Source organism: Panthera onca, chromosome D4, assembly GCF_046562875.1.
Source record: "Panthera onca isolate mPanOnc1 chromosome D4, mPanOnc1 haplotype 2, whole genome shotgun sequence".
Lineage (NCBI taxonomy): Eukaryota > Metazoa > Chordata > Mammalia > Carnivora > Felidae > Panthera > Panthera onca.
The window spans coordinates 16,061,155-16,084,728 of NC_138351.1; the positions used below are offsets into that span (position 1 = coordinate 16,061,155).

The 23,574-nt window shown below is 36.9% G+C and overlaps 1 protein-coding gene across 1 annotated transcript; it reads left to right on the forward strand.

The window, feature by feature from the left end:
* The first annotated feature begins 2,401 nt into the window (after positions 1-2,401).
* ANXA1 (annexin A1) lies at positions 2,402-21,746 on the forward strand. Its single transcript, XM_060610058.3, has 13 exons — positions 2,402-2,629; positions 9,459-9,538; positions 9,632-9,740; positions 10,272-10,366; positions 11,442-11,555; positions 12,010-12,100; positions 13,990-14,069; positions 14,526-14,582; positions 16,167-16,260; positions 17,126-17,221; positions 18,307-18,365; positions 19,785-19,907; positions 20,817-21,746. The coding sequence occupies exons 2-13, from the start codon at positions 9,473-9,475 to the stop codon at positions 20,868-20,870; spliced, it is 1,038 nt and encodes a 345-aa protein (XP_060466041.1). The 5' UTR covers positions 2,402-2,629; positions 9,459-9,472; the 3' UTR covers positions 20,871-21,746.
* Positions 21,747-23,574: the final 1,828 nt, after the last annotated feature.

Genomic DNA, 23,574 nt, shown 5'->3' on the forward strand with positions numbered 1-23,574 from the left:
AAGTGAATTTTGAAAAAAAAAATTGTTCTTTTAACTTTTTTTCTTAATTCTTCCACAAGAATTTGGAAAGAATATTGTTGCTATTATAGATTTGCCAGTGCCTTACAAATCCAAGTATATAAAGTAATTCCTCTGGATTTATGCTACTGGTAACCACAAAAAACAAAAGAAAATGAACCTATATGTTTCTTTTACGTGGTTATATGTTATAAAAGGCACACGGGCTTTTTTCTTCATTTCACAAGGGTGTCACTGTGCAGAAATGTTCCATCATTTCCATTACCAAAGTTAGTAATACAAACACAAATATAAAACCAAATTTTGTTAATTATCTTTTCTCTTCACACCTGACAAAATAAATGTAATATTAGAAAGCTGGTCTGTATCTGTCAAAATGTAATGCAGTAACAGTAAACAATTAATTAGTTAGCAGCTAATTAATTTGCTCAACACGTACTTACAGTAAGTGCCAAATATATAGATTGGCATTTTCTCAAATATTTAGATTAGCTGATCATCCTACATCAGAATATGTTGACTTCACTGAAATTAGCATTGAGAATTCAGAATGTGTTATAAAATCTGACAATCTTAAGAAAGTATTTTCACTGATTTTTCATTTATTTATTTATTTATTTATTTATTTTTTAATTTTTTTTTTAACGTTTATTTATTTTTGAGACAGAAAGAGACAGAGCATGAACGGGGGAGGAGCAGAGGGAGAGGGAGACACAGAATCGGAAGCAGGCTCCAGGCTCTGGGCCATCAGCCCAGACCCCGACGTGGGGCTCGAACTCACGGACCGTGAGATCGTGACCTGAGCTGAAGTCAGACACTCAACCGACTGAGCCACCCAGGCGCCCGCCCCTTCACTGATTTTTGTAAAGCTGGCATATATATGTCATTATATATTATATGTCATTATATATAATATATAGTATATATTATTATTATTATTATATAGTATATATTATATAGTATATATATTATGACATGTCATTATATTATATCATATTATATATTATACACATATTATATATGATACACATATACATATAATATACATATGTGTGTGTGTGTGTGTGTGTATATATATATATATTTATATAATGATATGTATAATTACCTGAAATATTTCTGAGGGAAACAGGCAAAAAAACAAACCACTAAAATGCCCCATAAACTGTACCATACACCATGACAGAGTTTACACCTCTGCATAGTTTAATGGAAATATCACATAGAATTTTGTAAAGTTTTGTGAAGAATAAAACTGAACCACCATTGAGGCTACCAGAACCAGTTTCTGTTCCTTGTGGCAAGTAGGAAATGTCTTGGGGCACCTGTTTTGTACTAGATGCTATTCTAGTAACCCTTTCACTGCATAGTTTGAGTGCCTTCCTTTAGTGTTCAACTACTCTAGAATGTCAGGGATCTATGCATATCTATCTGTACAACTGATTCTCTATAAAAGAAACGCCATAAATAGGCCTTCCTCGAATGCCAATACCTTTTTTTGAATGTCATAAAATGATCATATTTCTAGCATTAACTTCGTTTGTAATTTTGGGACAATCTGGAGCTTTATTTCTTTTCTATTTCTTACTTATATCCACCAGCCATATATAAACACAAGAAGTCTTTTATTTTAAGGAAAGAAAATTGCTGGTAAAATATAAAAATAAAAATTATTCAGCACTGCATTGTGTTAAAATTTACAATATATGTATGTGTGTATATATATACATATACATACATATATATATATACACATATATATATATATATAATTTCTCAATTGTCACAAGAATTCTAGTGGGTAGGCAGCTTAGATAATATTATCCCTAATTTACAAAAGTAGACAAGTTCAGGGGCACCTGGGTGGCTCAGTCAGTTGAGCATCTGACTCTTGATTTCGGTTCAGGTCATGATCTCACAGTTTGCAGGATAGAGCCCCGTGTCGGGCTCTATACTCACAGTGCAGAGGCTGCTTGGGATTCTCGGTCTCCCTCCCTCCCTCTCTGCCCCCCCCCCCCCACTTGTATGTGTGTGTGTGCTTGCACACACAGTAAGTAAATAAATAAACTTAAAAAAAAAAAAAGCAGACAAGTTCAGGGAAATTAAATATATCCCCAAGGTCACATAGTAACTAGTGATGGAGCTAGGATTCAAACTAAAAGGGTTTTCTTAGGTTTATTTTGTTTTGAAGTGTATACATTTTCCTTTCACAGCCTGTTTAAAAAAAGGATGCCAATAATTAGTATCAGGATTGGAGTAGACAGTACTGCATCCTTGGAAATCGACTGCAGTCTACTTTCTCTGGAAAAAGCAGTGCAAGCTAAAGAGGAAAAAAAAAAGTCTGTCTTTCCGTGTTTTTTTTTTCCTCTGTGCAGTCAGCTAGGAGTTGGTTCAGCTAGTAGTTTTGCAAGACTTGTTTCACTTTGTTTCTCGGCCGGCCGAGGCTGAGCCACGTACTTCAAACAAAGGGCAACCAATTACTAACTTCTGGTTGCTAGGTGTGGTCTCCTTTCAAATTCTATAAAATCAGAAGCACTAGGCTTCACTTCTAGTGTGAAACCTTCAGAGGAGAATCTCTCTCCAGTGCTTTGGAAGAAGGTGAAGAAAAAGGGTAAGTCTTAGTTTTCTTTTTAGTTAGCTTTGATTGTTCTGAAAACTTGTCCCATCGTGATGTTAATTGTTACTGCTTCTCCAGGATTTATGGCTAGCTGCATTTAGTATGTTTTGATAAATCTTTCTGTAAAATCACATTGGGTATTTATATGTCGGAAATCACAAATTGTAATGTTTTCTTTTATATAGTTAAGAGATTTACAAATATGGGCAGTTTGCTTAATACTGGCTTATTGCACTGTTGGTGAATCACCATAGAAGAAAAAGGCAAGAATGTGTTTTCCTCCTATGAGTTACACATTTTCAAGAGGTGTGTGTGTGTGTGTGTGTGTGTGTGTGTGTGTTACATGGAAATCATGATGGAGGGTGGATACTTGTAGGCAACCAGTACAGAACAGAAGTGCTGGAGGGGAGTTTCAGGAAACTGTTTCAAAATGGCACGATTATTTCCTTTCCTCTCCTCTCCTCTCTCTTTCTTTCTTTCTTTCTTTCTTTCTTTCTTTCTTTCTTTCTTCTTTCTTTCTCTCTTTCTCTCTTTCTCCTCTCTCTCTTTCTTTCTTTCTTTCTTTTCTTCTCTTTCTTTCTTTCTTTCTTTCTAAGAATTAAATAGATTCAGACCTCATAGTGATAATTATGCCCTTTGTAATTTACATTGAAATTACGTTATGTTTATTTATGCAGTGTAAATAAGTAAGAGGATCCGCTGATTAATCATTTCATTTAAAGAGGGTGTGGCCACATTCTTATTCCTGGAGTCTCTGTGTCATAGACAGGTTTTTCAAGTGTGGATGTGAAAACCTAAGGGGAAGGAAAGTATTTTCTGGGTGGTGTCAGATAAGTTATTCCTGTAAATGCCAGCTGGGTCCTCTAAAAATTTTTTTCCTTAGTAGCAAAAGCACCAAACAAATCCAAGGTAGACTTTTTACTGGTGTTGGATATATTTGCAAAAGTGAGAGAATTCGAATCATCATATATCCAGCTATCGTTTATTACAAGTGCTCCTTTGAGAATTTTTCTTAGTCCATTTTGAATGTTAAATTAAATGCCCTGACATCTAACTTTTAATGCTAGCTTGATTAAGAAGGAAGTGCTCTTTCTTGCCCTGTTTATATTTAAAATTCTGCATGGACTTTGAAAAAATAATATTCCCCTCTGCCCGCAGAAATGTATTTTGATAGCTAGAAGGGAAGGCACATTTGAAAATGATTCAAATGCGGTAAAGCACTGGTTCCCTAATTCAGAAATGGCCTCCTCCCCAGAAGTTCTGTCAACACCCTGGCCCCCAGGCTCAACCACACAAGGCAGATAGCCAACCTTTGATGGATGTTGACAAAATAGCTAATAATAACATTATGCAGCATTTCGTGCTTATTAAATGCTTCCTCCACCCAAAGAGCTGCAAAAGTTGAGTTTTGTTTATGATGTTAGTTTGCTGAATTGGTTGTTCTTAATCTTCTCTAAACCCTGGAGCTGTATTTAAAATCAGAGCTAAGCAGCTAAAACAGTGGACCTTGTATTTTTCAGCGATCAACCCAAAACAGTTTTTGGAGTAGATGAGTTCATCTTTCTTTAAAACAGGATAAATTTTTATCAGAAAGATCAGAACAGATATAATTTATATAATACGTTCCTTAATTATGCTAATTTTCCCCACCTCCATCCACTTGAGATGAAATTTAAGATAGGCACCTCAGAGCTATTATGCATTGCAGACACTATTTATTCCAACACTCATATTTTTATAAATGAAGACCCCTGGAGAAGCTAAATGTTTTCTTGAGGCCATATAGTCAGTTAAAGGGAATCCAAATAGGGCTCAGAACTCTTCAGTTCTTATTTTATATCCTATAGCTATGAAGAAACGTTTGTGAAATGTATAGATATGTTTCCTAAATAATTAGCACTGATCCACTATTTTATTCATTCAATAATACTTATTAATATACTAAATACCAGAGATTGGAGGTGCATGATGAATAGTAGATTAGCACTGCCCTCATGGAATGCTGCTGGGGCATATAGACGGGTAAATAGAAAGTGATAATACAGAATGGTAGGGGCGAGTGTAGGAGGACAGGAGGACATCTTGGAAGAGGCACAGAACTTCACCCAGTTGAGTGTTGAATGCTTGAAAATTTTCTGGAGGATGTGAAGAGGTCTATGCTGAGTCCTTTTAGAAGCAACAGTCTGGCAAGGGAAGTGAATACAGAGGAAGAAACAGCATTCCAAGCAAAGGAAACACCCTATCCAAAGGCCTAGAGGCAAAACATTCATGAGAGTACCTTTCATAAAATGGTTTTTCATGAATGAGTCATGCCTTTGTATAGTCTAATTGGTTCCTGCACACCAGCAGGTAAGGGAAGGTCCCGTGAATATATATATTCAAGGGAAAAACTGAGCACAAGCCAAAGCATTGAAGAATAAACCCCAAAGTGCTAGGGTAAACCTTGCCACAGTCTCCATGGGTTCACTGGTCATGAAGCTGATTCTCGAGTATGAGCTCTTAAAAATAACATTCCTGTCACTCACTGTCTTTTTGGTTGTAAGTGTAAAACAATTTGCAATACTTTGGAATCAGAAGGCATAGATTTATGTATGACTTGATGCTTGACAGCTTCTGTCTAGAAAACTGCCAGAAAATTACACTGTTTTTCCCAGGTAGAAAATAGGAATGAAGATGCTGTCCTATGCAAGAATTAGTTGCTGCTGGTATCTCTGGATAACTCTGATCATTCTAGATTGTCACCAGGATGCATGAGAGACCATAAAAATCGGCTTCTTCTGTTTACAGATCTTGGAAGTAGCCTTTCATGAGGCCGACCGAGATAGAACTTGCGATTTAAAACATGAAAGAAACACAAACAAACAAAAAACTTTTGTAATAATTTCAAACCTTCAGAAAAGTTTCAAGAATATCGCACAGAATTACCATTGTACGCGGATCCCACAATTGTTAGTATGTCACATTCGCTTTATCCTCTTCCTCACTCCACCCTCTCTGTGTTTTTTTTCTGTAACATTTGAGACAACACTACAGATACAATGGCCCTATGCCTCTAAATTACTTCTGTCTCTCTATATTAAAAAAACAAGGACATAACTGTCGTGCAGTTTTTGAGAAATCCGGAAATTAACTTTGATACAAGCCTTAGTGTTTTCAGATTTTGAGCTGGCCCAATTACTAACGTACCATTTCTGGAATAAGTTTATCTTATAGTGCTGTAAGCATGGATCCTGTATTCTGCCTAACATCTTGGGCATACTTTTTATGTGTGTTTACCCTCTGTAATTCCTTGCTGAATGAGATGAAGAGAGCTCTCTTATGACACATAAATATACACAAAAATGCTCATCTCTAGAAAGTTACACATTTATGCACAGATAAATGAGATTGGTAGGCAGTGCATGTTCACAAACAGATCATTCACTAGAAGAACTCTGAAATACTGTTAATTTCCATATAGGTCAACCTATGTAGAAATGGCCAATTTCATCTTCAAATTAGATGATGTTAAAGACTGAGATAATCTTGGATAATGTGAATCTTGGATAATCTTGGATAATGCTGGTTTCAGAGTTCATTAGTACCCAGATTTTATATATATATATATATATATATATATATATATATATAGAGAGAGAGAGAGAGAGAGAGAGAGAGAGAGAGAGAGGGAGGGAGGCCGGGGGGAGAGAGAAAGAGAGAGAGAGCACCAAGGTATGTTAATAAAATAATACATACCCTACAAACGTTGCAACAACAAAAAAAAAGAATAAAGAAAATCTTTTGCAGATTCATAGAGTAATTTATTTTTTTTAACTCTACAATTCTATTTTCTAGACCAAATTTTTTCTCTGCATAGTAATAATATCTGATATCTATATAACAAGTAACAGTCTATAAAAGATCCTTGTATGCATTATTTAAAGTAAAGCAAGTGTTACCTTCAAATTATTGAATATGTTTTATCAAGGTACAAAATGCCATTTTCATGCAGAGGGTAGTTACAGAAGAGACAGAATGGTTTAGCAATTCAGTTTGGCCAAAATGTTTTTGCTGTGGTATCTGTAAAGTATGTTGCAACTGTTAAAAATTTCTGCTAATACTTGTAGTTGACATTGAGCACTTAACTACTGGTACATGATAAAATATTTTTCTTTTAGGGCAATTTCTTACATCCTGCCAGTATCCCTGTGTCCTCAAGCTAAGAGCTAGTCGATATTATTTGGCTGGATTGAGATTCCATTTTCCTCAAATTGCTTTTCTGAGACAGTCTATTCAGACTGCTTTTCTTTTCCAGACTGTGCTTTTAGACCATCCAAATTATTTCATTTTTTTAAATTATTTTTTAAAAACATTGTTTATTTTTAAGAGAGAGAGACAGAGTGAGAGCGGCGGAGGGGCAAAGAGAGAGAGGGAGACACGGACTCCGAAGCAGGCTCTAGGCTCTGAGCTGTCAGCGCAGAGCTCGACACGGGGCTCAAACCCACGAACCATGAGATCATGACCCAAGCTGAAGTCAGAGGCTTAAACAACTGAGCCAGCCAGGTGCCCCAAGACCATCCAAATTATTTCAGATTATAAGATCTAGGAACTCAGAAGATATGTTACAAAGGTGTCTCTTCTATAAACTCTGTTGTGTCAAATAAATTATTCAGCCCCCTTATTTGTGTTGTTTGGTGTTATGTGAAGAAATCAATGCATTATGTGAGCATTTTTTGAGAAGTGAAAAAAAAATGAAGCACAGTGAAGTTTTCATAAAATTTGTGTTGAAGTTCTGGGGTTCATTTTTAAAATTATGTTTGACAATATCCATAGCCTCTGTTCTATTTTGAGGGTTTTTTTCCAATTGAAAAGAGTGGAAATACTGGAATACATATTTCACTGATGGAACAGTACTGTGCTAAGTGACCAATCATATCACTCATTTTGAGGATTCTACTTTACGAAGGGCATGGCTGAGATTATAAAAATGGAAATTTCAAATACCTGAAACCTTGCCAGAAATTACTAGAAGTTCTGGATGTGCCAATGAAATAATTGGAAAATGAATCTGCTTGTGCCGACAGCAATGGCCTCAGATTATGACTGTAACAGGAAGTAAAACCTTGTGCAAAATTGTACATCATGACTTTACCTCAGGAAATAACTTTAAATCTATCAGTTGCTGGAGGGGGAAGAGGTTATTTTAAATGGATGCACAAAATATTGGTTCTTCTCACTGATGACAGAATAGTAATGTGAACAATCCCCATGATAATTAAGTGGAGATAGTTTCTGCTTTGGATATGGTTTCTCTCACGTATTTAATCTCATTACTTGAAACTGAGGTTATTTTTCAGCAGGTATGGATGAAAGATTTCGTCTGAACATGCTGTTAAGGAGTCAGGTTATGGGTTTTACTTCTCACGATTCATTTAGCTTCTAATGAAGAATTTAAAACTACTGAGATTTCCCTTCCAAACTCCTTCAGATGTATTCACGGGCGTAGTCTCCAGAGGGATAAACAAAGCGGTGTGGAGACATATGTCAACCTTGCTCACGAACGAGCCCCTCAAAACACATCCCCAGCCCGAAAGGATCACTGAGAGCTTCTTTGGTGGACAAAACAGGGAACACACTAGTTTTTCAACATGCTTCAGGTTTTAAAGATATACGTGGTTGATTAAATAAAAATACTGCAGAACCATGATAGCAATTAACAAAATTTCAAGACAGAGTTTGTGAAAAGGGGACATCCATGTTGCAGTATCACCCTGATGCTTCCTATGAGAACAAAGAACCTCTTATAAAATCTGGGTTTTTTGTGTGTTGGATGGAAAACCATGAAAGGACTAATATTTAGGACAGCTCAGCTAGGAAGAAATGTGAGGGTAGCAATTGCTTCAAATGCTGAAATAATTTTATACCAAGGAATGGAAAAGGAAACAATTATTTGAGGGGGAAGTGCCACCTGACTATCTCTTTATCAAGCTCCTTTAGCGTTTTGAGCCTGAATCCACTCCAGCAGATTGTCACAGATTGTTTTACCTTATAAATGTAAATGGAACATTATGCTCTTTCTGCAGCCATTACTTTTCTTTAGGCCCTCACCGATCCTACCCAGATTCTCTAAAGGCCTATTAAACGGTCTCCAATCTTTCATCTTGCCCGTCTCTTAGCCATTCTCTATGATCTAGGATGAGTGATCTTTCTGAAATATAAATGGAATCATACTGCTCTTTCTAGAAATCCATTCATCTTTTCCCAAAGCGTTGGGAGATAATTTAAACCTCTTTGGATTGAGCTTCTGCCAACATTTCTTGCTTTAGTAGCGTCCCAAATATGACAGCCTTCTCTCTGTTGTGTTCTCTTTAACTTTTCTGTCAGGTTAACCTTGACGCATTCCAAGAGAGGCTCAGATCAGCCAACATTTAGCTTTTGTGTTTTCCCACAGGAGCATGCACTAGCTTGAAGCTCTCTGAGGAAAGCATGATGTTTGAATATTTTCTGGACCTTCAGTGCTTGGCATATGGTAGATGGTCTATACATTTAGAGCAATGAAGTAAATCACCAACCCCACTTGTAGAATCATCTGGCCCCTAAAGGTTAGGACTGAATATGCTAAGAAAGAACCAGGTTTCTGAATGGTGGGTGAGGCTCGGTGTTTCTGTTCAAGGGTCAGCCTCTCCTTTTAAAGAGCTCACATCTAGCATTTTATTATGCTCCTAAATGTAATCCTTAAGTAAGGTCAAGACTACTGTATGTCTTATGTATGTAAGAGAGTAGAATGGCATATATGTGCTGTAGGTTTTTGTTTGGTAAAAGCATCTACCTGTTTTCTTTCCAGATACTTCTTTGAAAATGGCAATGGTATCAGAATTCCTCAAACAGGCCTGGTTTATTGAAAATGAAGAGCAGGAATACGTTGTAAGTCAAGTGACAACAAAATACCTTAGTTAAGATTAGAAGAGAAGCTAGTATGAAGGAGTGGACGTTATTCTATGTCTGTCTCATCCACAGAAAACTGTGAAAAGCTCCAAAGGCGGTCCTGGGTCAGCAGTGAGCCCCTATCCTAGCTTCAATCCATCCTCGGATGTTGCCGCCTTGCATAAAGCGATAACAGTCAAAGGTAATCGTGTCTCCCCATAACCGCCCCTCCTGGACATTTCAGAATGGCCACTAGAATGGCTATTGAAAACCGGCCATGTGCAGTGGGAAAGGTCTGTTTCGTTTTGAAGATAAAAAAAAAAAAAAAAAAAAGATCTCTTCGTCAAAAGAACTTAGGAATTTTCAGCACTTGGGAAATTTGGGTCAAATCAGTAGAATCTCTGTTGCTACGACTGATATTTTTACCAGCTCATTTCCAGCAGAAACTCAATGCTGGAATCAACACCTCTCCTCACATCTAGGGTTTACATCAGGACCAAGCACTGCAGCTATGAGGGCCGGGAACAGTTTCTCTTTCTTTCTCCTTCAGATGGAGGGAGTGACATCTGAAACGCTTCCCTTTAATGCTGCCTTTATATCTTAGGCTGGTATAATTTCCATTTCTTAGTTTTCTAGAACTTCATTTGGGCCATCTTGGTAACTAATTATTTTATGTCAGTTATTGATGATGAAGAAAATTGATTTTAAAAGCCTAGTGGTCTTTTATTTCCAGGTGTGGATGAAGCAACCATCATTGACATTCTGACCAAGAGAAACAATGCACAACGTCAGCAGATCAAAGCAGCGTATCTCCAGGAGAAAGGAAAGGTAGGTCGAGTGGTACATTTAGGTTTTTAATTTCACTTACGTTTATGTATAAACATGGATTTTGAAGCACAATTCACCTATTTTTTTTATCTCCAACACTATTTTCCCCTCACAACTAAGACGAGGATGACAGTATTTGCTTGCTTGGTTGCAGTGTAATCAATTCTAGCAAATTTTCTGGTTTCAGACATGAGTCGTCTTGGTGCTTTGCAGATGACTTTTATATTGAAGACCAGTCTTTAATTTGAATATAACGAATATCGAGAGTACTCTTGGCAGTAAGGAATATGTTCTGATTGATATGTGTCTTCTGTTAAATTTTAAATTGAGTGATTAAATGTCTGAATGTAAAGTTTATACATATAATTCTACTTTAAAAGTAAGCTTTGTATTCTCTATACCAATAATGGGTAATATTTTTAAGGAGTCCAGTTAGAAAATGATATAATACCAGTGCTTGATTGTAATGCTTATTTGAGCAGTGAAAACCTCAAAGGCTGGAAAATTATTAGTACATTATTTTTGAAGTATTCTTACTACTGTTTCTGTTAAAATACAAACTCCTATGTTTGAGCCTTGTGATTTTCTTCCTGTGTAAAACATCAAGAGAATACTTAAAAAAGTCCTTTATGAGTTCTCAGTGTAGGGCACCTGGGTGGCTCAGTCAGTTGTGCATCTGACTCTTGATTTCGGCTCAGGTCATGATCTCACTATTGTGAGACTGAGTCCTGCAGGGGGCTCCATGCTGAGTGTGTAGCCTGCTTGAAATTCTCTCTCTCTCTCTCTCTCTCTCTCTCTCTCTCTCTCTCTTCCTCCCCTGATTGCACTGTCTCTAAAAGAAAAAGAAAGTTATCAATGAATTCAGCGAATTTCATTGTAATCACTCTAGATCTAAAAAATGAAGGTAACATTCTAAATGTCATATTTTGTACCTGAATGAAAGGAACTCTAAAAGGCGGCTGGATTTAGCAATCGGTAGTAAGATTACCTAACAGTCAGGTCACCCCACAATGTGATATTACCCAGCATCAGCATTTACTTATTAGAGGCCCTGATTCTAATCTCTTGGTTATAGCCCTTGGATGAAGCTCTGAAGAAAGCCCTTTCTGGTCACCTCGAGGAAGTTGTTTTGGCTCTGTTAAAAACTCCAGCCCAGTTTGATGCTGAAGAGCTTCGTGCTGCCATGAAGGTAAATGGCCTTATTTAACCAAAACTCCTTTCAAGAGATTGTATAGACCAAGTCCACTTACATGTCTTCTTATATCCTCAACATCCAGTACAGGGCATGCCCATCAGTGAGAATAAAATGAATGAATGAGTAAATAAATAAATACATAAGTAAATAAGTAAATAAACAAATGAATGAATGTTGGACTTAGCAGCTGTATTACGTCCAGTCTTTTCATGATGTCACTGCAATGAATCATACGCCTCACTTTTCACATCTTTGTGCAAAATACTGGCTTTAAATCCATTTTGTTGTTAGAGCAATATAATAGCGTTTGTTGTAATCGTTAAATATTGTGGATATTTACTACATACCGTGGGAAAGTTACTAACTGCCAGATTCAAATGAATTTTGGGACACAAAAGCTAGCAGATGCTCTTGAATAAGATTTTCCTACATTTCCTCTTTAATCCAGGGCCTTGGGACTGATGAAGATACTCTGGATGAAATTTTGGTATCAAGAACTAACAAAGAAATCAGAGAGATTAACAGAGTCTATAGAGAAGGTATGTTTTAATGCCTAACAGTCCAAATCGCCTCTTGGAAACTAAATGTGGTATGTGTTTCTCAAAGCTGAATGTGGATATTAATAATGGGGCTTTGGAAATTCTACATATTATAATTTTTCTCCATTGTTCGGCATGTGTCAATGCATGCACACATTGTTACCAGACAGCACTCGAGTTGCCAGGGTGCTGATGAGGGAGACAGCATCCCACCCCTCATCAACGTTGCACTTTAATAGAAAATGTCCTTCTAGCACAAATGGCCACGTGTTACTGTAATGGAAAACTCAGTTCATTAGTGCTGAATTTAAAGAATTTCCTAAAAACATTCCTATTTTTCTGAGATTTATGTCCAAAAAATGTCCCATTGTTTTTTATTTTGAAAAGATAACAAGAACAGAAATTTCCAAACAAAATATTCTCCATTTGCCCTTGAAAATGTAGAGTCCAGGGACGCCTGGGTGGCTCAGTTGGTTGAGCGTCTGACTTCAGCTCAGGTCATGACCTCACAGCTTGTGGGTTCGAGCCCCACGTGGGGCTCTGTGCTGACAGCTCGGAGCCTGGAGCCTGTTTCAGATTCTGTGCCTCCCTCTCTCTCTGCCCCAACCCACTCGCATTCTGTCTCTGTCTCTCTCAAAAATAAAATAAACATTAAAAAAATTAAAAAAAAAAAAAAAGAAAATGTAGAGTCTAGTACTTACAATCCTCTGATGGAAACTTTACCTTTACCATTATGAACTTTAGTCATTATGAACATAAATGACTCACTTACTCTTTATGTTTTTTTGTAACTTACTCTTTATCTCTAGTTATAACCATGGGGATGAATGACCAGCCATGGACCATTTTATCTATTCAGTGACACATCTCATTTAAAAGATACGCTCAACACTGTAAACAGGGTTGCTATCACCGGGTCCTGGTCAGTGTTGGGAATTTTATTAATTTCTATTTCTAGTTTCCCAAGCCTTCAACGTTTGTTTTCCCATCCTAATATGCGGCACCATACAGGATCTTTCTGCTTGGTTTTCATACCAAGCACAGGGAATACAATAGCCCTTGCACATGGCAATTTAATAAAGGTATCACAATAAGGAAGGTTTTAACCTCATTTTCTGCGATTCTTATCTCATTATCAGTATTTCTCTTAGATTCATTTATCAGTAATGATAATCAAGAAAGGCATTATTATTAGTTCATTTTTCTTGATAAAACATAGTTTACAAAGGTATATATCCATATTTCTCTATTATATACCAAATATAATGTAATGATGGCTTATTTAACTGCCCTGTCCTCTACTCAATTATAAATTCAGTTAATTTTTGTGTACTAGAGCATTATTTTTGCCTAGTTAGTTAAGGGATTTTCTACAACATTTTAAATCTATATCTATATATATAATCAATCTATCTATATATATATTTACACATGTATGCAAAACTATATCACATATAAGATATTTATAACATTTTAAAGTAAATACATAATCTGTGTTCAAGGAAGTACCTCTAGCTTATGGTTTTAAATACATATTCTAATTCATCCCATTGCTTAAATTTTGGCATATTTTGTTTCAAAATTGATTTTTAATCATGTATACCTATGCAATTTATTCTTGCTAGCAAAAGTTTTATGACCGTAGGGTTTCATTCACAGTATTATCTAAATTGCTTTCATTGCCCTATGGAAATAGCTTTGATGATCTAAGATTTTACTCGCTCTGATTACTCTGTTTTTATTTAAAGAATGATAATATTTGAGATACGTTCCATAAGTCATTGAACATTTGACACTGCAAATTGTAAGCCAGCATAGAGACGTCAGATATTACTACCACGATTATTTGTCACTAGTTTACTGCAAAATACACTTTTCTTATTTCTCAGAACTGAAGAGAGATCTGGCTAAAGATATCACCTCAGACACATCTGGAGATTATCGGAATGCTTTGCTTTCTCTCGCTAAGGTATACTTCAACTAGTTCAGAAAATACCTCCTCCTTTATGAGGAGTCAAGTCTTAGATTTCCTCTCTCTCTCTCTCGAAATAAGCAATTGACTCTCTATTTCTCAAAAAGTGTTATGTACCTGATGTTAAGAGAATTAAGTAAACCATGAGATTACATGCTAGAAAACAACTTACCAGAGGGCACCCGGGTGGCTCAGTCGGTTGGGTGGCTGGCTTCAGCTCAGGTCATGGTCTCGCGGTCAGTGTGAGTTCGAGCCCCACATCGGGCTCTGTGCTGACAGCTTGGAGCCTAGAGCTTGCTTCCCATTCTGTGTCTCCCTCACTCTCTGCCCCTCCCCTGCTTTCTCTCTCTCTCTCTCTCTCTCTCTCTCTCTCTCAAAAATAATAAACACTTAAAAAAGTTAAAAAAAGAAATAAAATAAAACAACTTACCAGAGAATGGGGATTTTTTTCAGGGTGACCGATCTGAGGATTTTGGCTTGAATGACGACTTGGCTGATACGGACGCCAGGGTAAGCAAGTGCTCACAAATACTTCTGGAGTCGACCTTCCTATGTCAGATAGGTCTTGCATTAGGTGGGGTTACCACCTGAGGCCTCTACGTGAAAGCAAACTTTAGATCCTCCCAGAGGCCAGTCACCCCTAATGTTCATTCCCTGAGTGATGCACACCCATTTGTACTTGAACAGAGTGAAACACGTGATCTTTATGTTCTTAATAGATTTCATTTCTCACAAAGTGGGAGGGGATTGAAAGAAATTGATTTGTCATTCTTAAGAATTTTTTTGTTGAGAAAACCCTGAATTTTTTCTTATCATGTCTAAGAAAGGGAAAAATAATTTTTAAGTGGAAAGGGTAAGCACATTGAACCGTCTTTTAACAGTGAACAGTGCAATGAGTTCATACATATAGATGTATGTTTATGTTGTAAAACCATTATAGTAATGATTATAGTTATAAAAATTATAACATTTATATACATTCAAGTATATTGACATATATAATTTCAGTGAGATTGCTGGTTATTTATACACCAATCCATTGGCAACACTAGAGAAACTGTGCCATTTTAGGGCCTGGAATTTCTGTTAAATACAGAAAGAAAAAGACAACTATTATTTGCATATGCTTTCCCTATGGGATAATATTATGTCTGTAAATTCATTATGGTGAGTTAATAAGATAGAAACTTATCTGTCCATACTCACTCCCTTCATAATACTGGTACATAATCTTGCATATAAAAGGCACTCATTAACTTTTGGTTGAATAAATGCACACATACCAGATGTTTGTTTGAAAAGTCCAAAATAACTTACGTCCACCAGAAGTTCGACCATTTTAATAGAAATCACGCAAGCATATCAAAGAACAAAAGTTAGCATTTGAATAACTGCCTATAATAAAACATGATTCTTATTTGCTTGTGACATTTCTGAATTTGCTTTCCATTTTAAGACTATCAGGGCTCTTGGATGTATATTTGTGGCAGCTACCTGGATTAATAGTGGCCCAGGAGGATGATGGCAATTAACATTTCAAAGTTAGCAGAGCATGCTTGTGACCGTACGACAAAGATTATCTTTTCCAGTTACAAAAGAGGAAAATCTGTACTTCACTAAGGTTAAATTGTTTATCTAAGATTACAGGGCAACTAAGTTCCAGAGTCAGAATTTGAATCCAGAAATCTTAATATCAAAATTCAAGTCTATGTTATGTTTGAATTATTGATTTATTAGTACCATTTGCTGGTAGTTACTCTGAACGATCAAGAGTAAAAAAAAACACCCTATGTTTAGACAGTCCCTTGGAGTTGTCTTGATATAGAGCATAACCTGAAAGCAATTTAATTCAGCAAATACTTATTCTGCAAACACATCTTCAGTCTCTACTGTTTGCAAGGCACAAACATACCGTGGAAGATACTTGACCAAATACGGTCCCTATCTTTACGGAACTTGCACTCTTAGCGTTGCTTACTGTGATTGAATTGGACACAAAGCAGCTGCCTAGAAAATCTTTGAAGAGATCTAACATTCTTGTGCGGGTATCAAGTCGGCAGATAGTCAAATGCTTATGTTTGTGTTTCTTGATAGGCTTTATATGAAGCAGGAGAAAGGAGAAAAGGGACAGATGTGAATGTGTTCATTACCATTCTCACCACCAGAGCATATCCCCATCTTCGCCAAGGTAAATGGGGAGAAAAAAGGTTCCTGAAAATTACTTATGGAAGATTCAGGGTTTTTTGAGGACAAATAAAAGAACGGAAAGATAGAAGCCTTAATTAGTGTCCTTCCCATCCCAAGTGGATGTGGTGCTCCTGACCCCTTATTGCCATTTGTACATTTGCCCAAAGTTGAACGGCCACCATTGTATAGTACTTGAAACACACTTTGTGATTTTGGCAGGTAGAACATTATTTCATTATCTTAACTATTTCTACTCTCTCAAAGTATTTGGAATGGGTGTGACAAAATACACACATACGATAAGTGAAATTACAATGAAGAAAACTATTAAAAACCCAGGACTAAGTGAAGAAAAGGGCACAGCGGTCCCCCCATCCCCCCCCACACACACCACAAAGCAACAAGAGTTGGCCTTTGAGCACAAGATTTGACTCTGCACCTTTTCGCAGCCAACGCAAAGGGGAAGTCCTAATGATGATCGAAAGTTCATTATCTTATAATAGCACACTGATTTCTAATGATAAAAATAAGAGACATTTAGTACACAGATCTCTATAGAAGGGGAGATCCATTTGGTATGGCACTTGGCTCTGATGTAGTAAGTATCACGGTTGTCAATCACACGCCAGCTCTAATAAATGTCAACACTTGCAGAGATTTCCCAAAAATATACAGGAGCACCAAAATAGCCATGAGAGCTACATTCCTAGGAGAAGATGAAGTATCCAAAATATGCTCAGTTGAATAATTAGCTTTAAAATGTGTGTTTTGAAATCCAGTCAAGGAATGCTTTGAGTCGCCCTGCTTTTCTAGTTTCCCCAAAATAGGATGCCTTGTACATCTCTTAGTTTAAACTTCATATTCAGTGTTTCAGAAGTACGCCAAGTACAGTAAGCACGACATGAACAAAGTTCTGGACCTGGAAATGAAAGGGGACATCGAGAAATGCCTCACAGCTATTGGTATGTGGTCCCGCAGCGGGGAGAGTTTTCTAACCTGAAATGGTCAATGCTGTCCCATAATTTTTTTAAAAAATAGCTGATATAATAAACTTATATTTCATATAGAGGCAACATGTAAGATAATGGCAATGAATGTTTAGCTAAAGGCATATAATGGCCTTCTTAATAATAAAAGATATTATTCCTTTTATCAAAAAGATGGGCAGGCGGGAAATAACTTTCTGAGCGTTTAGTGAAGCACCAGGCAGGGCATACCTCTGAGGAAAGTCAGAGTGGTCAGTCATTAAGAGCATGAGATTGGGTTTAGATAAATGCAGATTCAAATCCTGGTCTGCCACTTGCTGATTGACTCATCTTAGTCATAGCCAGAGGGATTAATTCAGTAGGTCTGCAGAGACTTCTGAAAACGCCTTCAGAAGAAAAAGGCTTTAAAGGTCTCCTGTGCTATCCTGATTACCTGGGAACGTATGTTCTAAAGCAGTGCTTCTCAAACCTTGACGCACTCATGAATCCCCCCGAAAATCTTGTTAAGTGCAGATTCTGATTCAGTAGGTCTGTAGTGGGGCCCTGGGATTCTGCATTTCTAACAAGCTCCCAGGTGATGCCAATACCTTTGGTCGATAGATTCCATGTTGAGTAGCAAGGTAGAGAATATCACTAATGGACGCACGTGTTAGTGTTTTATCAGACACTTGCCTTATGTTGCAAGCAAGCCCCATTTCACTTGAAAAAAATTCTTATTATGACATGAGAAAAGTATTGACCGTGTGCCCACATGGCCTTTAACACCTACTGGTTTCCCCATTTCCAAGAAGACTATACTCCGGATAGCATGAACCAGAGTTGGTACTGGATGGATTTAAGATACAGGAGGAGATGGGCGACATTGTTGGGGAAAAGATTACTCAGAACGCCATCTAGGGAATGGTTTCTTATAGGCCAAATATCCGTTATGAGGTGGGGGGATGAGGAACAGAAGTGTAGAACAGAATCTTGCTGGGGAAACTGTATTCCTTATGTTTCCTTCATACGTGTCTTTCTTGTCATGTGCTAAATATGTCAACTTAAGTGTGCCTGTCTTGCAGTGAAGTGTGCCACAAGCAAACCGATGTTCTTTGCTGAGAAGCTTCATCATGCCATGAAGGTAACGTTGTGTGTATGTGCTTTGCTTATGGGTAAAATTATTGTTTGTGGGGAGAACAACAGAAAACTTCATATCGTTTGCAAGCCATGCTTATTTCAATATCTCCCTCCTAAAAAGAATCATTGTTCCATCTAGTGCAAAAGGCAATACCCTTCCTTATTAGCATAAAATTCGGTCAGATTTGTTGTATTTTTTTACGGGTGAGGTAGTAAGGTGAGCTTGTCGGTAATTGGTGGCTTACTCATGATTTGTACAAAACCTGAGTCAGCGGAGAAAGGTTACTTTTTCTTTTAAGATGTGATTTTAGGAACCTACTTCCGCTGAGGTTGTGGGTTTTACGATTTCCTCCTTTCTATGTTTCACTTTCCTTTTTGTTTTTATTGTTATTCTGGCATCCATGCCCTGGATTCATATTTCATTCTAAGATTTTAAAACGTCATTTTAAAATGACACAAGTGGAAGGTGTTATTAAGATACATTTGCAATAAATACCACTTCAGCCACTTCACTTGAACTTCATTCTCTAGCATGCATCGTCTTGTACAGGATGCCACCAGTATACATGTATTGTGAAAAGCCGTCCTTCTTTTTTCTTTTGCAACTCCAAAATAGAGAAGTCCTCAGAGAGAGAGAGAGAGAGAGAGAGAGAGAGAGATCTAACTATTCAATTCATAGGAAAGAGTCCCTCTGAAATGATACACATTGTCCACTATGTGGTTCGCAATACAGTCCCAGACCTCGTGCCTGCTGCCATCTAAGGGGATGGTTATCTAGCTGGGTGAGGATGAATGCCTAGCACTGAAAAAGAGCAGGAGAAATCAGTGTAGACTTGCCATCTGATAAACTAAGACCTGATATTTGAATAGGGATTAGCCAGAGGACAGTAGTGGTGGAAGGAATGGAGGGATGAAGCAAGGTTGGTCCAGGAGGAGGACTCTGGATGACACTTTGAAGATGATAAATACAATGAGCGTGAGAGTACGTAGTGGAAGAAGAGGTTGTGGGACTAGGCAGACATTGTGAACCCAGACAAAATGTTTGGTTCTCATCCTAAACGCAACCCAAAGACCACTGAGGGTTTTAAATAGATGAATTTGACCATCAGATTCGCAAATTAGAAGGTTCGTGTTATTTGTAATTTTTGGAGCGTTTGGACAAAAGAAAGACTGATGATGGAGGACCAATCAAGCGGTGGTAAAAGCTTACACCTGCTGATGCAACAGTTGGATCCCTGTCATTTTATTTCTACCTGTGTCAAGTGCATGGGTGTGTGTGTGTGTGTGTGTGTGTGTGTGTGTGTGTGTGTGTTTGGATGTGTGTTTTAATGAGTGAACAAAAGAGCTTCACGTTCAAACCCATATCCTGCTTTACTAAGAGTATGCTCTGACTATGACATTTACCATCATTTGTTTTAAACAGGGTGCTGGGACTCGTCATAAGGCACTGATCAGAATTATGGTCTCCCGTTCTGAAATCGACATGAATGATATCAAAGCATGCTATCAGAAGTTGTACGGTGTCTCCCTCTGCCAAGCCATCCTGGTATGTTGTGGTTTTCATAATGCTCCCTGCCCACCCCCGCAAACGGCAGTCCTTTTTGCAACTTCTTCAAAGAGAAAAGCTGACTTACATATTTGTAGATTGTATGCGTAAGATTAATTTGTTATTTTAGGATACTTAATTTATTGAACTTTCCTGGACTTGTGAATTCTATACTGAAAAACCACACACAATTTCCAGCAGTCATGGAAACATTTAGTTTCCCATGTATAAATTTAGCAAACAAAACATTTTGGTAGAGAGATATAATGATGTATTTTGCAATGACTATTGATTAGAGATTAGAAACTTACTATTGTAAGTTTTTACTTAATTTTGTTAATATAAAATGTATAACAAACAAGTTTAAATTTTCATTATAGTGTTAAAAGTAAAAAAGAAACACAAGTCAAAGGTTTTAAACTTCTTGAAAGATTGAAAGATTGAAAGATAGTTGACAGTTTAAAGTTAAGTTGTCATTTACACTGGATAACTAAATCTACCAAGAAAAAGTGAGAAAATCACAGGTTTATCACTTTCTCTCTGGTGAGTGAGTCACATAGTCCTTCTTTACTGTGATACGAAATTATATTGTGTTAAGTTACCCAGTTCTGTGTGGTATTTCATTCTTGGGAAATAATGGCTCTAATATATAACATAGTCAATATAATCTGAATCTTGAAAGCTATTGCTTTTTATACAATAATTGATTAACAAATATCAGTTATCTGCTATATTAATTATATGACTTAAGTAAATGATAGTCTTAGCAAAGATCCTAGAGTTCACATACTATGATATACGTTCTATAATTGTTAATCTACAAATATATAATTCTTCTATGATTAAAAATATTTTACATTGATTGTGGTTTCAGGTAGCATTAAGTATACTCTATTTCTTCATCAACAGGATGAAACCAAGGGAGATTATGAAAAAATCCTGGTGGCTCTCTGCGGAGACTAACATTCCTTTGATGACCACAAGCTTCTTGATCAGAAGACTTTTTAATCATGTATTTTCATTCCATATCATACACTTAAATAGTAAAGTTTTCTCAGCAGGATTATAGTCTAGCTAAATGCTTTTTGAAAAATATAGCCTAAAAATCATTTTTATATCACAACTCCATATGATAGAGAGTGCTTTTTTAAACTATACTTATCCCAAACTATAAAACCTCATAAACAGGTTGTTCTGGTAACATTACCTGAGAAAGATGTTTGTGCAGCAGAAAATAAAATGATTCTTCTAGGCTAGAAGTCATTGGTTCTTCTATTCTGATTCTGTGTGTGTGTGTGTGTGTGTGTGTGTGTGTGTGTGTGTGTGTGTAATGCAGTGGTTTTATTTGGTACCAAGGGAAAGGAGCTTGAATCCTAAATTATAATCATTTAATGAAATAGATTTTGCACATCAAACTTAAGAAAATAGTCAGAGTTGGAAAATGGACTCCTTACATTTTATCATCTGGGTACAGAAAATGGAGAGCATGTCTGTATAATAATGGATTTATTGCATCGGTATTGTAACAATTGAACATTCTGCTGTGTTTCACGAACCAGTGTGAAGAAGAACCAGGAGCAGCAATTAAAATGTGTCTATTAAAATGCACGTTGCATGTTGAGTTTTCAAAGTAACTGTCAAACTGTTTCCAGAGTGGCCGTGCCATTTTACTTTTCCATAATGAGCATATGACCATCTACTTTCTCCACCACCTTGCCAGCATTTGTTACTGTCACTATTTTGTATTTGGACAGTTTGTTTTTTATTGTTGAGTTTGAGAAGTCTTTATATGCTCTGGATAGTAGTCCTTTGTCCAATCCGCAGTTTGCAAATACTTCCTCTCAGTCTGCAGCTTGTATTTTTATCCTCTTACCAGGTCTCTCTCAGAACAAACACTTTAAATTTTAATGTGGTTCCATGTTTCAGTTTTTTCTTTTATCGATTGTGCTTTTGGTATCACATCTACAGACTTTTTTACTAACCTGAGTTCCTGAAAATTCCTCTTCTGTTGTTTCCTAAAGGAAGTTTTATAGTTTTCCATTTAACATCTAAATTTTGTGATCTGTTTTGAACAAATTTTTGTGTAAAGTGTGAAACTTAGGTCAAAGCTCTTTCTCTCTTTTTTTGTTTGCTTTTTTTTTTTTTTGCTTGTGGATATCCAATGGCTCCCCCCACCCCATTTGTTGGAAAGGCTATCTTTCGTCTATTGAATTGTTTTTGCACTTTTGTAAAAGAAATCAGTTATTTTCCTCTGAAAGTATTCATACCACATAGGTGGCAATCTAATCTAAACTAATCTATCTAATTTAATTTAATTTATCACCACCAAAATAATCAAGTTGGGTGTTTTAGTTTCTGACCATTCTAGCTGCATTCACCTGATTGCAGCTTTATTTGCCTTGACCTCTGCCCTTCACTTTCTTCCACGTATATCTGGTCCCATGCATCCTATGGAACAGTCATGATGACTTGGGTCCTGATATATCAGCCAAAGGAGGCTGGCAGAAATGCCTATTACAGTCTCTGGATTTTTTAGTTCTTTTGCTATTATATAAGATACCACCCTGGTGTGTTTCTTTGGGAAGGACAAGTACCTGAGTGGGAAATTAGAGGTGGAAAAGGACTATAGTCTCCTGCTCCATGACCAGATACTGAAATTAAACACGATGCTAAGAAATTAGTTTTTCCAGGGCCCTTTGGGTGACTCAGTTGGTTGAGCATCCGACTTTGGCTCATGTCATGATCTCACAGTCTGTGAGTTCAAGCCCCACGTCAGGCTCTGTGCTGACAAGTCAGAGCCTAGAGCCTGCTTCAGAAGCTGTGTCTCCCTCTCTCTCTATGCCCCTCCCCTTCCCTTGCTCTATCTCTCTTTGTATCAAACATAAATAAATGTTTAAAGAGATTTTAAAAAAAGAAATTAGTTTTTCCATGTGGATGAGATATTCTTCTTGGTAAACTGTGGTATAGGGTAAGCCTTGGACAATATTATCCATAAAATGGTTAAATTCTAGGAAAAATCCCCATTCCCTCCATTTGCCTTTCTAACTCACACTAAGGTTTTAGCTCTGTGTCAAGACAACAGTTCTTCCATCTTCCTGGACACTCAAAATCTTGGTCAGGGCCCCCACCTCAGTGTTCCCTGAATACCGTATCACAATTGCCTGTTCAGTTGTTTTCTCTTCTCTAGGTTTTGTAAGGATACAGGCTATGTTTGTTTTATTCCCTTCTGTGTTTCCAGTACCCTACCTAGTCCCTAGAAGATAAAATACACTTACATTTTTAAATGTGCAAATAAGTAAACAAACACATAAAACACGTAGCCAGCATTTTGCATTTGCCAAAAAACTGTCTATTCCTCCTTTTGGCTGATGCATGAATTTTTGTACGCCCATGGTGATTTTGTTAACACACACAGACATACACAGAATTCTCATTGATTTGGGCATGGAGGAGTAGAAACTATAAATTACCAACGATAAATTTCTCAAACAAAATAGTGATAATAGTTTCAACAACATGCATAAACACAGGAACAATACAAAAGGGAGAATATTTAACAAATCCATCGAGGCTCAACACACATATGCTCTACATACTTCATCTGTGGCTAAATGTCTGCTAAGGTAGCTGCTTCTATATTAGTTTTATTTACCTGCATTTTTTCTTT